A 12,485-nucleotide genomic window follows, 5' to 3' on the forward strand; every position below is an offset into this window, starting at 1 on the left:
TGGGGGGTGTGTGTAGTGTGTGTTTAGGGTGAGGTGTATATAGAGTTCTTTCGTATGTGTGGTGAGTGTGTGGGTGTGTGGTGTTTGGCGTGTGTGTGGTGTGTGGACATGTGTGCTGTGAGGTATGGAGGGATGCTCACAGACATGGCGCCCAGTGCTGGCACAGCTGAAGGGGCAGATGCATAACTCTTCAAGTTCATCTTTATCATTAGCCTGTGCACTGTGCCACACACCTGGGCTGGGCCTTGGAAAGCCACGTAGGTCTACGGAGGGTGAAGACACCAGGTCAAGGCCACATGCCCATGGCTGACCTAACATGTCTAGAGTGGCTCCTCCTGGTGTGCCTCTGGAGAGATGGAGGCAGGCTGGAGGACCATACTGGTCACTGAAGAGGCTGGGCTGAGCTAGCTGCCCAGGAAGGAGCTGCCTTCCTACCAGTTCTTGTCTCTGGGTAGACCTCCAAAGCGTGTTGCGTTGCGTTTCCTGCTGTGCCATTGCCCACGGCGTCTCCCATTCTGTTGTTCATCTGCCAAGCCTCCAGCACCCCCTGCACAGCTGCATCACAGGCTGGTCAAGGCCAGCTTACCAGCGTACTCCTCCCTTGCCATAGGATGGACAGGGCCAGAGGCCTGGCCCCAGTGCCTGGCACCTGGGAAGTGGTGGGGAAGACCAGGAACAGGGCCCCAGCTGCCCCAAGACGTGTCAGAACAGTTGTATGATGGGCACACTGTGCGACCTCTCCAGGCCTCAGTTTCTTCGCCCAGGAGGAAACTGTATGAGGTGTAAAAATCCAGAAGGAATGTGGGTGACTTCTAGAAACTGGGAATGGTCAGCACGTCACAGCCAGCCAGGAAGGGGACCGCTGAGGAATTTGTCTGGTAGAGCTCCAGTAGGAAGAAGGCTCTCCTCCATGCCTCGGAGGCAATACAGCCATGTCACCTGGCTCCTGGCCCAGCCAGGCCCATGCCAGGCCACTGGCCTACAGAACTCCAAGGTAATACATTTGTGTCCTGTAAACCACTAAGTCTGTGGTAATTTGTCTCAACCACCATAGAGGATAAGCACAACTCCTGTTAGCATTTTTGCAGAGAATTGATTAGCACTTGCATGAAGGATGGGAAAAACCACCCAGAGCGAGGGAAAGGAACAGTACCCATGGATGGCAGAGGACCCTCCCTCACACACTGACATGGTGAGGGCAGACAGAGCCTAGACCAGGAAGAAGCAGAGTCTGGTTTCCTAATCTGGCCTTTCACTCACTCCTTGGTGGCCAAGGAAATACAAAACCTCCCCGGCTTCTGCCACCTCAGGTGGGAAATGTGGACATGGACCGGGAGACTTCACTTCCAAAATCCTTCCCATGAACAGGGACAGTCTCCAAGCCATCGACCCAGAGCAGACACCTTGGATTGGGTTTGAGAGCACTATTTCTTTGGGTGGAGAAGAACTGAGCTGGTAGCTGACTGGGTTCTCAGCATCTGCTCTCCGAATCATCACTGAGCCCACGAGTGGACATGATGAACAAGACCACTTGGCACCCACTGCAATGTCTAAACTGCCTACGGGGAGAAGGTTTTCGTGGATTGTTAAATTAACCATTGATGGAGGTTCAGAAAAAGGCTCTTGCAGTTCATAGTGATGGGCTGAAGGGGGCGCTGCTCTGGAGCTGTCAGGAGTCCAAGTGGGATGTCTGGGAACTGAGGATGGGCGGGGGAGAGGAGTAGGAAAACGCCAGGCAGAGGGACAGGGTGAGGGATGATCCAGGGCAGGACATGCCTGTCTACCCACCTGTAAAAGGACTCAGCTGCCACAGGGCTGAAAGTCCAGGCTGATGTGTCATTACGGCAGTACTACCCACACCTCCAGTCCATGAAGACACTGGAGCAGAGGACAAAATACAAAGACACAGCACAAATGCACGTGCCGCTGTCTGCTTCTTTCATCCAGAAAGTCCTGACGGGAAACAACCCACAGAGGGTCTTGGACAGGAGCAAACAGTGTCCCAGTAAAGGGACTTACTCTCTGGCCTAGAGCATGTGCTCTCCCTCACCAAGGAGGGTAGTGCTGCTCAGTAACCTGGGACTGGTCCCCAAGCCCACATGGAGCAGCCTGCCCTCTGGCTCCCCTCAAAGGGCTCACCTTGAGTGAAGGGCTGGGAGGGACAAAGTCTGTGTGGCTTGGTGGCTTGAGGACTATGGGTGGTGAGGGCCAGGGGCTCTGGTTTCCCTCTTCAGGGCCACCCCAGCTGCTTCTCCAAACCTCGGAGGCAGCCTGTCCCTCTGGGTGTCCGTGGCACTCCCCCGTTCACCCACTCCTTTGCATCTCCCTCCACCTCGCCCCCGTGTTGGACTTCTCCCCTCTTCAGGCTCACGCTGGTTCACGCCGGTCCCTTCCTTCTGACTGGCTCTCTGTGTCCTGCTCTCGCTGGCCTCAGGCCTCTGCACATGTCACATCCTTCATCTGGCTCACTCCTGGACAACCTCAAGGACTTGGCTTCGGAACGTCCTACAGTTACCCACGGAAGGCTTACCTGGCCTGCAGGGCAGGGCAGGGCTCCCTGCTCAGTGCCCCCACAACCGGTGGAAACCTTTATCCATCACTTGGTTTTGTCACTTCCCAGCGATCTCTCTGCCTACCAGATCAGAAGACTCTAGCGAGGGCTTGGAAGAAATCATGCTCCCCTCTTCGTGCCTGTCATGATAGACTAGATCAGGGAAAGAGCTACAATCAGATCAGCTTTATTGGCTTCTGATTCTTTTGATGATGCTCTGAAGGAAATCAGACATTACTGTAAGGAAGAAGATCCTTTAATTAAATTGCTGGGGAATTAGAGGATCGAATGATAAAAGGTGCAGGCTGCTCCCTGTGGGCTTGGGGACCAGTCCCAGGTTACTGAGCAGCACTGCTCTCCTTGGTGAGGGAGAGCACATGCTCTAGGCCAGGTAAAAGGTGTCCTCAGGGAATCCTGGCTACAGGACTGAATGTGCTGGACTAAGTAGAGAACAGGACACAGAGAGTATTTTATGCATTCCCTGGGGACACTGGCAATGTTTCTCACGTGCAGGAAGTGATCACCACCCATTCAGGAGAGGGAAAAGTCAAGGTCCTCTGTACTGAGCTTTGATGGCCAGAGTCGGGACACGATCGCCTTCAGGTGACCACAGGGAGCACATTCCTGCTCTCAAGTGAAGTGAAAGCCTGGCTCACGGTACACACTCCCTCTGCTGGGAGCTGGGGGTGGAGGGACCTACAGTGTGTGGGGGTTGGACTGACCAGCTCAAGGTTAGCAGCTCAGAGGTTATTCTAGCCTCTCTGGAAGGGGCGGCTGAACCAAACGGAACCCCCAGTTGCATCTACTATTCTGCAAGAAGGAAAACCATTCAGCTTAATTAAGATTGGCCCATCATGGGCCATCCATGAGCTGTAGCATGGCAGAGGGCAGGAGGCCCAGGGAGAGCAGCCTCTGAAGCTGAGGAAGCTTCCCGGGGCACTCAGGGCCCTGGTATCATGGTGAGCAGGGAGCAGAACGGCATTATAATTAATTTAGACAGAGCACCCCCCATTTCAATCATTCAATCCTCTAATTTCCCAGCAATTTAATTAAAGAATCTTCTTCCTTACAATAATGTCTTATTTCCTTCAGAGCATCATCAAAAGAATTAGAAGCCAATAAAGCTGATCTGATTGTAGCTCCTTCCCTGATCTAGTCAATCATGACAGACAGGAGCCACCAGGATGATTGTACTCAGAACAGGGAATTGAGGCCCAGAGAGAAGGGAAACCCTTGGTCACACAAGGGCTGGGGGGCCAGCATCAGATCAAGACCACCTTCCACACCTTCTATCAATCAATCTCCCTCAGTGTGGAAAGAGCTGTCATCTCCAACTATTGACCTTAATTTATTCCCTTTGAAAATGGCAGAGTTGTGAAAATTGAAATAGATCATGAGTGTAAAACTGCTTGTTCAGTGGAAATAAAACACAAATATCTTTACAGTGTCTATGAGTCTGGCCCTGTAGACCCAAGCATCTAGGAGAGGACACCGATTCCTGTTCGTGTTTCCGGCTGCTTTCCTGTACGGACGATGGAGTTGAAGAGTTGCAACAGAGACCTCAAGACACACAAAACCTAAAATCTGGACCTGGCTCTTAAAAGAAAACAACTGCCCATCCTCACAGGGTTCAAAAGCCCATCAAGAACCCTCCAAGGACTACAGACCCAATAGACCACCCTCAAGCACACGTGATGTTAACAACTGCCGACTACTGGGTAGCTGTCCTCATGCCAGTGCACCAGGCTCACGAGGTGGCAAGGCCTGGAACACTGCCATGCAGATCCATGCATTAGTCCTGCAAATGGTGAGGACACTCCCACTCAGGGACAAGCTGGGATCTACAAGGCAAGCACAGCATCTTGGAGTTCTTCCTTTTGAAATCTGGGTCTGGGTGGCAGGTCTGGGACTGACACAAGCTTTACTTTCTGCTCATCTAGAATCCTGGCCTCAGGACAGTAGGCCAGACACTGTCCAACTGAGCTGAATGGACAAACAGTGCTTGCCAGGCCCTAGGCTTCCTCCTGTCCAGCCTTCCACACAAGAGGGCCTGGCTCAGTGCGCTGGCTGTGGGCTGGCAGAGGAGCTGTGCCCTCCCCCACTCAAGGGCTGTCTGCAGAGCTTCCAACCCAGCCACTCGCCACCTGTCACGCTGTGCTCCCGCCCCATACACTGCGACCACTGGGGGTGGTTCCAGCAGCCGTGAACTGCCAGAGGTTCAGGGACACTAGAGTCCCTCCAGTGGGACTTGGAGGGTCCCCTCCATGGGACAGCAGGTGCTCTGGCCCTCGTACTGTCAGCCCCATTGAGAAGACTGTGCAACAGGGTGATGCTGGTGGCAGCCGGTGTCGTGCTTATTTTGTGCATGTTGTGTATTTGTCACTCTGTCCTAGGGTCAGGTTGGCATGGACCTCCCCACTTTAAGAGATGTACAGAGAAAGGATAAGGATAAGGAGGAACACAGGGAACAAACGGCTTTAGGTTTACAGATATTCCAACAAAGGCTTTGCTTCCTGCAAAGAGATAAGGTGCCGAGGGTGGGTTTCAAGTCTTAGGGGGCTGGGAACAGACTTCCGGCCCCACAGTGTCCAAGAATAAGGGTGACTTCCTTCTGCGTGGGGGGCACCCAACATTTGAGTCCCGTCAGAGAGGATGGCTGGATCCCCCATTGTGGGAGGGACTTGTCCTTGCAGTGGGGGCGGCTCTGCAATGACCCCTTCCCGATGTCCCTTTAGCCTTCTTCAGATAAAAGGTCTGAGCAACGGGGTCTGCTGCAGCAAGGGGCAAAGGCTTTGATGAGAGGGGAGAGAGGGACACGCCTTCTCAGAACCATGTGGAGCCTCAGCCTCCTTGAGACACCGCCTTGCCATACGAGGCTGTCTCCTAGATTCACTGGCTCTGTGCACTGGATGAGTCCCTCTCACTCCTGTTTGCTATTCTACAATACAAGGCAGTATGGTGGTCTCCAGGGCCCGGCCATGACACCCTGCACCTTGATTCACTGACTCCGCTCTGCATTCGTGGTACCCCTTGGATGCCTACAGAGGGGGGAATCTCTTCTGAGCACTTCCTATGTCTGGAGCTCCTTTGGTAGTAACTCACTTCTATGGTCTAAATGTTTATGTTCCCCAAATTCACATGTTGAAACCCTGCTGTCCTGAGGGCCCGGCTCAGCACGCCCAAAGTGGCAAAGATATAAGAAGGAGGCTGATTATGTCACAAAGGCTCCATCCTCACGGAGGGGGTCAGTGTCCTAAAGAGGAGGCCAGAGTTGCCTGTAATAGTGGTGCTCACCTGCAATCCCAGCAACTTAGGAGGCTGAGGCAGGGGGATCACGAGTTTGAGACCAGCTTCAGCAACTTAGTGAGACCCTGTCTTCAAGAAAAGGAGTGAGGGCCGGGGCACTGGGGCTGTAGCTCGGTGGTAGAAGACCCCTGAGTTCAACCCCCAGCACAAAGAAAAAGAAGAGCCTTGAGTAGCTGGTCCTTCTCTTCCACCACGTGAGGCTGCACCTGGAAGGAGCTATGAGGAAGGGGCTCCACCAGACACAGAATGTGTCAGCTCTCCATCACGACGATGAAATGCCTGTGATAATCAACTTAACAACAGAAGCCACATAGGTGGCTACGGAGAGCAGACATGAACTATGTATAACTATGGAGAGCAGACATGAACTCCTTCACAGTTCTGAAGGCTCCAGGCCATGATCCATCGGCTCTGTTGCTTTGGTCTGTGGCAAGACAGCACATCTGTGGGGAGCATGTGGAGAGGGAGAGCTGCTCTTCCCGTGGCCAGGAAGCAAAAAGGAGAGAAAAGAAACGGCTGGGTCCCATAATCCCCCTCAAACCTCCTGGTAGGTTGCACCTGTTAAAGGTTCCCCCAGTTCTCAATGGCACCAGCCTGGGGACCAAGCCTTTAACACACGGGCCCCTGGAGGGCCCTCCAGATCCGTGAGGAGTTCATGTGTGCTCTCCATAGTCACCAGTCTAAGGCATCTGGTCACAGCAGCTCGAGTGGACGGACTCCTCCCCTCCAGCCTCTCTGCCACTCTCAGGATAAGCATGGCTCTCACAGAGTAAAAATGATGACAGTGACTTCAAGGACCCCAACAACCCTTGTTGGTGGAGGTGGTGACATCTTTCAGAGGAGGGGCCTGTGGGATGCTTGTGCTAGGCCAGGAAGACAAGGTGCCTCCTCTCACTGACACCCACCCTGTGGCTTGGGGGACTGCTGCATGGGGCTCTGACCTCGGACCCAGCACCGGGTCAGTGCTCCCCAAGCTTCTCTGCAGAGAGCCAGTGGCTAGGTGTACAGAGCCCCGACTCAATTGAAGACCAGTGGCCATGCTGGAACCTGCGAGCACAGGAGCCAGGGAAGCCCGAAGGCCTTGTGGTGCACCACCATCTAGCACCTGGGAAGTTCTGCCACCAGCTGGCCCCTTCCCAGGTTCTCCTGTCCCTGTCACACACCCCGGGGCAGGGCTGCTGTCTGGGGTGTCTCGGACCCACAGGTCTGGTGTGGGCAGTCGGGAGAGCGGTGCGGGATGGAAGAACCAGGACTGAGCGGGGGAGGCAGCGAGCCCCCCCACTTCGGGTTCCCCCAGGGGCCTCAGGCCTGCCACCGCCTGTGTCGCCACAGTCCTTTCTTCTCCCTTTTGTCAGCCTGGTGGCAGTTAATGCGCCGAGCCCTGGCTGCCTTCTTAGCCTGCAGGAAGTGTAACGACTGTTATCTACCACAAACCACCGAAGCCTTAAATTACAGCAGGAATGGTGACAGTGATAGATTAGAATTTTTTAAATCAAATCCAAACGTGTCCCGTCACGGCTAAGAGAAGGGCGAGTTGACTTGAAAATAATTGACTTAGAGAACTTTGCGGTGCATGGTGAATCAAGCCCCTCGGCACACTCTTCTCTCCAGCAAAGTATTAGTCACTTAATTGATTCCCAAAGACTTCCTGCTGCGACTCAAAACTATCAGCACCAGGAGGGACTGTCCCGAACCTGGAGTTCTTCCAAGGGCAGGATGGACAGTTCACTTTGAGATTTTTCAAAGGGATGGAGTGGGAGATGGATTTGGAACCAAGCAGTCTTTCTTCTCCAGCCTTGAAAGACAGAGCTGAGGAGTCAGGGGAAAATCATCAGTGACGGCAGCTAATGGATTTTAAATACTTATTACAAGAAAAATTAATTTGCTAAATTAGTCCTGTAGATACAGGTTACAAAATGAGTCACTGTCTCCTCAAAAATGCAAAACCCAGAGCAACTAATGCAGTCAGCCTCAGTGTTGCTGGCCAGGTAGAAGGCCGTGTCACAACCACAATGCTAGATCCTTGTTGGGGTCACCCTGCCCCAGCACATCATCTCCAAGGTCACTGGCTCTGGGGCTCTTTTGTGAATGTCTCTGCATGTTGCCTGAGTGCACTCACCACTCCCAGGACTGCCTGTGAGCAGAACACAGGAGAGACAGGGAGCTCCCTGAAGAGGCCCTTGTGCACAGGAGGCTGATCATTCCTGCCTGTCCAGGGCACCCGCTCCTGACTCAAAGCCTGGCCTTTTCCCTTGGTTAACAGATGGGAGCCTATGAAGAGAGTCCAGGCTGTAGAGGAACAGCCCACCCAGAGGGGGCTCAGGCCAGATGAGCTTCAGGAGTGCCTGTGCAAAGAGCCAGGGCCTTTGGGGCCAGGTCTGCTGACCACTGTCCTCAGCTTTCTCCCCAGTCCCAAGTGTCACAGGGCACTATGAGTGGCTCACCTGTCTCTGGCTCAGGCTGGCCCTGGGCTCCTGTTCCTTCTCTGGGTCACACTTGGTCTCATCTTAGCTTCATACAAGAGACTTGCCTCTGACCTCTGCCCCCAACCCCTGGCCTCACTCTGCCCTCCTGGTGTCAGGAAAGCAGATACACGAGGCTGCATGGCCCAGGGAATACAGAAAGTGCCTGAGGACATGACACAGGAACTTCACATCTGCATCCTATCCCAAGTGCCTTGCTTTCTAGCCTCCAGTGTCACCCAAAGCAGGTCACTCACCCAGCCACCATCTTCTTAGCTCTAAAAGGGAGAGAAAGGTTGGCAGAGAGGCATGTTGGTTACATGTGCAGATCTTGCCTGGGCTCAGTTCCTGGTCTTTTCTTCTGTGACCCGGAGCAAGTTATTTATCCTCTCTGTGCCAGTTAAATCCTCATGATAGCACTGCCTCACTGGGCAGCTGTGATGGTGACAGCATCGTAGTCCTGGCACAAGGTCAGCACTGCATATGCACCTGTGGTCCAATCTCCCGAAGACACAGGTGGTGGGAAGCCTGGACCCAAGGACCCTGTCAAATAGCCTCAAGGAATGAGGCCCAGGTAAGCACAGAACATGCCGTCAGGCAGGAGGGAGGGGTCACTCAGCCTGTGAGCACAGGTCTTCTCCTGGCCTGACCACATACAAGCTGGGTCAGAAAGTACCCAAGAGCAGAGGAGGAGAGGGACCTTGGGGGGATGGAAAGAAGCTGCCTCTTATAGGCCCTGGAGTGTGCCACAGGGTTAGCAAAGTTGCAGGGGAAGTTCCCCAGAAAGCCTGGGGAATGGCCCTCCTGCCCAGCACCTTACCCAAGAGGGCAGTCAACTATTCCTTAGTTCCTATGTCCTTTCTGTCATTCTGGGGAAGAGCCGGCTCTCCTGCAGCCTCCACGGGACACTGAGTGCTCCAGGAGTCTCCCAATACCCATTCCAACCCTCTCCCCTACTAATCCCAAGCCCTCTGAGGGAGGGGCTGGGGGACATTCCTGTTCACCTCCTCCACTCTTAAGAATACAAACAATAACTGATATTTACAGAGTGCGGGCAGGTACTGTACCAACAGCTTCCCAGCTTTGCTCCGTTAATTCTGTCGATAACCTGCGGAGTTCAAATGGCTCTCAGACCTATTTCAGAAATGAGTAAATGGAAGCTTGGAGCAGTCTAGTAACCTGTCAAAGGACTGGGATGAGAAGCGAGAGCTGGGCTGGAGCGAGCTCTCCACCCTTCACCTGAACATGTGGCCTGGCCACCTGCACCAAGACCCCAGGGAGGTCAGAGGCAAAAGGACAGTCAGTGTAGGTAACGAATGATTGGGTCAGGAACGGGGTGGGGGTCATCAAAGGAAATAAAATGCTAATCCCTCCAGAGCACTTGCCCTCCTCCAACCTGTTGCTGAGGTTACCTGCCTGCATTGTTAATGAGTAGCCCCCCGTGACTCCCTTCCCCTGGTCACTCCACTTTTGGTCACTAAGTAAGTAGGGGGCATGAGAAGAAAGGAAACCTAAAACATGAAAGGGACGGCATACTTCCACTCCCTCGGGAACCAGCTTAGACCCCCTCCTCTGCAGAGGAGTCTCTCTCTCTCTCCTGTCCTTTAAATCAAACTTTTCGCTCTTGCCTCAGTGTTTCTTGGGTATTCAGTCTTCAGCACGGGGGACCGGGACTTGAACCTGATCATCAACAGGCTGTCTGGACAGGACTCTTCAGGGGCATCGCTCTGACCTTCTCATCCTGGGTCTACCAAGGCCCTTGGTAAAATCACTATCACCTTGGATCTCACATCTGTGCCTTTCTAGGGACTGGCTGTCCAATGTCATTTCATGTCATTTCCCTGAGGCACCGCCCCCCAGCAAATTGCTCTCGGCCTCAGCAGGTGGCTCACAGGCCCCTTCTTCAGGACGCCTTCCCTAGCCATCCCAGGGAGGGCCCGCCTTCCTTCCTTTGAAGGACACAGGCACATCCTCATGCCCTTGGAGCAGAGGCTACTTCCTCCTGTGATGGAGCAGCATCCCCGACGTTTCCCCAGATGCCCTGTGGGAGCCCTGCAAGGGCAGGTGAGGGTGGTCACTGGGAGGCCAGGTGCAGGCTCTGAGCCCAAGCCCTGGGCTGCTGTATCTGCAGCCACATGCCTGTGCACCTGCCCACTATCCCAGCTAGAGGAGGGATCCCGGAGCACTCAGCCTTGACCTCAGTAAGCCTGAGGTGGGTGGGGGAGGTGTCAACAGACTCCAGAGTGGGCAGCACTTGCCTGGGTGGCCTACCTCGAAGGCAGCAGACCTACCAGGAGCACAGACCAGGGAGCTTAGTCACACAACACCGTGTCCCACAGGTTTCTAATGGTCGATTTACAGCTCCTCCCAGACACAGAGTGGAGAAGGGGCACTGCCACCTCTTGGCTGGCAGTGAATCAGATACTGGCCACTTGGAAAAAGAAGGTCACTGACCCCAGTCAGAGGACCCTGAAGCCCACCTACATGCTGAGGAGGAAAGAGCACCACCAGCTGCAACGTAAGGACCTGGGATGTTTCAGGTGGGGCCAAGCGGGGATCTGGGGCTGAGCAGGGGACTGTGAACCCTCCCCACCTCCCAGCCAGGAGCCGGAGACCACAGGCAGGGAATGCTTTTATTCCATCCACCTCACCGCCTCACAACGGCAGGTGAAGAGTAAAAGTGCGTTTTTCCTAAAAGCAAAGGAATCTCAAGATGGTAAGCTGGGCCCTGTGAGGGGTGGTGGCTATTCCACGTGACCACGAGCGCCCACACGTGAGGACGGTAGGGCTCTGGAGAGCACCAGGACAATCCACCCACCCGCCCAGTGGGGACTCAAGACCGTAAGGTCACTTGCTGTGTGGTGGCCGCCTCCCTTCCCCCAGACCGCACATCGGGGCCAGATGTGGACGGGCACCTAGATGGGGGCTGAGGACTGGGATGTGACTGGGAAAGATGCTAAAGGGGAGAGAGTCCCTGGAACTTGAAGCAAGGGGCGACGAGGCAGGTGCACTGATGCACGTCCTTCCGAAGCAGACGCTGCAGGGTCAGGGGCACCTGTGCCAGGAAACGGGCTCCTGGGTTGCTGGTGATGCAGTCGCCCTGACCATCCCAAGGAGGACCAGGAGGGTCCTGTCTGGCCACTGACAGGAGTGTAGAGGGAGGGCCGCTCTGCTGTGTGATGCTGGTCCCCTAGAGCTCCTGGGCAGGTTGCTCCTCGGCTTGCTCCTCCACGGGTGGCATGGCCTCCTGCACGTAGACTATGAACTCTGAGGCCTCCCCGCCCTGGGTGTACACGGTCACTGTCTCGATGCCCTCCACGTCATCGGAGGACACCACCAGGTGGTGCTGCTCGGCCAGCTCCACAGAGGCTTGCTGGAGGGTCTCCTGAATCATGACCGTGTGGTTGGAGCTGGGCTCCTCATCGGTGACCTGGGGAAGGCAAGAAAGTGGTCATGCATGTTGAGCGATAACTACAAAACACAACTCTGGTGGACGAGCATCTCGTACAGTCCAGTGCCTGACCAGGCTGCCCAGAGCCTCAACCATGCTGTGTGTGCTCTCGCCCCATGTTCTAAGACAGCAAGGTCTCCTGGCACCAGCAACGTGGGCAAGGCCTCTCCACTGTGGCAAATGGTGGACTCAAGTTCAGACTCAAAGTTGAGGTTCCTTTCCTGGTGCCAAGCTGCCTCCTGGGAGCCCCAGGCTGGGGGTCACTAAAAGAGGAGGGTTGGAAGCCCCAAGGGGGTTACTCAGGCCTGGGCTACAGGGCTCCTGGAGACATACAGCTGGGGCAGCTGGTGATAAAGGGACAAGGTTCTCCTTGGTTCTGTCTTCCCACACACTCCAGGAGCTCAGCTCTGCATGACACCACTACCACCCCAGGCAGGAGCACACACCCTTGGAGGACTCTCCCCAGAGGCCATGAATGGACACTGGTGCCCTACACATTCAGGAGGAGGCTTGCTGACGGCACTGGCCACCACAGTGTGGGCACGAGAGCCTCAGGGAGCATCTGGCAGTAGAGGACCTGCTGACCAGCCAAGCCTTTCTCACAGCTCCAAGCTGGAAGAGTCCGAGGGAGGCTGAATTCCAGCTGTGCTAAGGCCCCACGTCCCTGAGAACTCTGGAATGGTAACAGCTGCCTTTGATCTTGAGAAGAGGATTA

General features: G+C 54.8%; 1 protein-coding gene across 3 annotated transcripts in view; it reads right to left on the reverse strand.

Annotated features, from left to right (window-relative positions):
- Positions 1-10,986: 10,986 nt before the first annotated feature.
- Positions 10,987-12,485, reverse strand: part of Zfat (zinc finger and AT-hook domain containing) — a 175,787-nt gene continuing 174,288 nt past the window's right edge. For all 3 annotated transcript variants that reach the window (XM_076836095.1, XM_076836092.1, XM_076836094.1), the window contains one exon: positions 10,987-11,749. In XM_076836095.1, the coding sequence (XP_076692210.1) occupies positions 11,510-11,749 (240 nt within the window). In that variant the 3' untranslated portion in view covers positions 10,987-11,509. The remainder of the gene's footprint in view (positions 11,750-12,485) is intronic.

Source organism: Callospermophilus lateralis, chromosome 16 (genome assembly GCF_048772815.1).
Source record: "Callospermophilus lateralis isolate mCalLat2 chromosome 16, mCalLat2.hap1, whole genome shotgun sequence".
NCBI lineage: Eukaryota > Metazoa > Chordata > Mammalia > Rodentia > Sciuridae > Callospermophilus > Callospermophilus lateralis.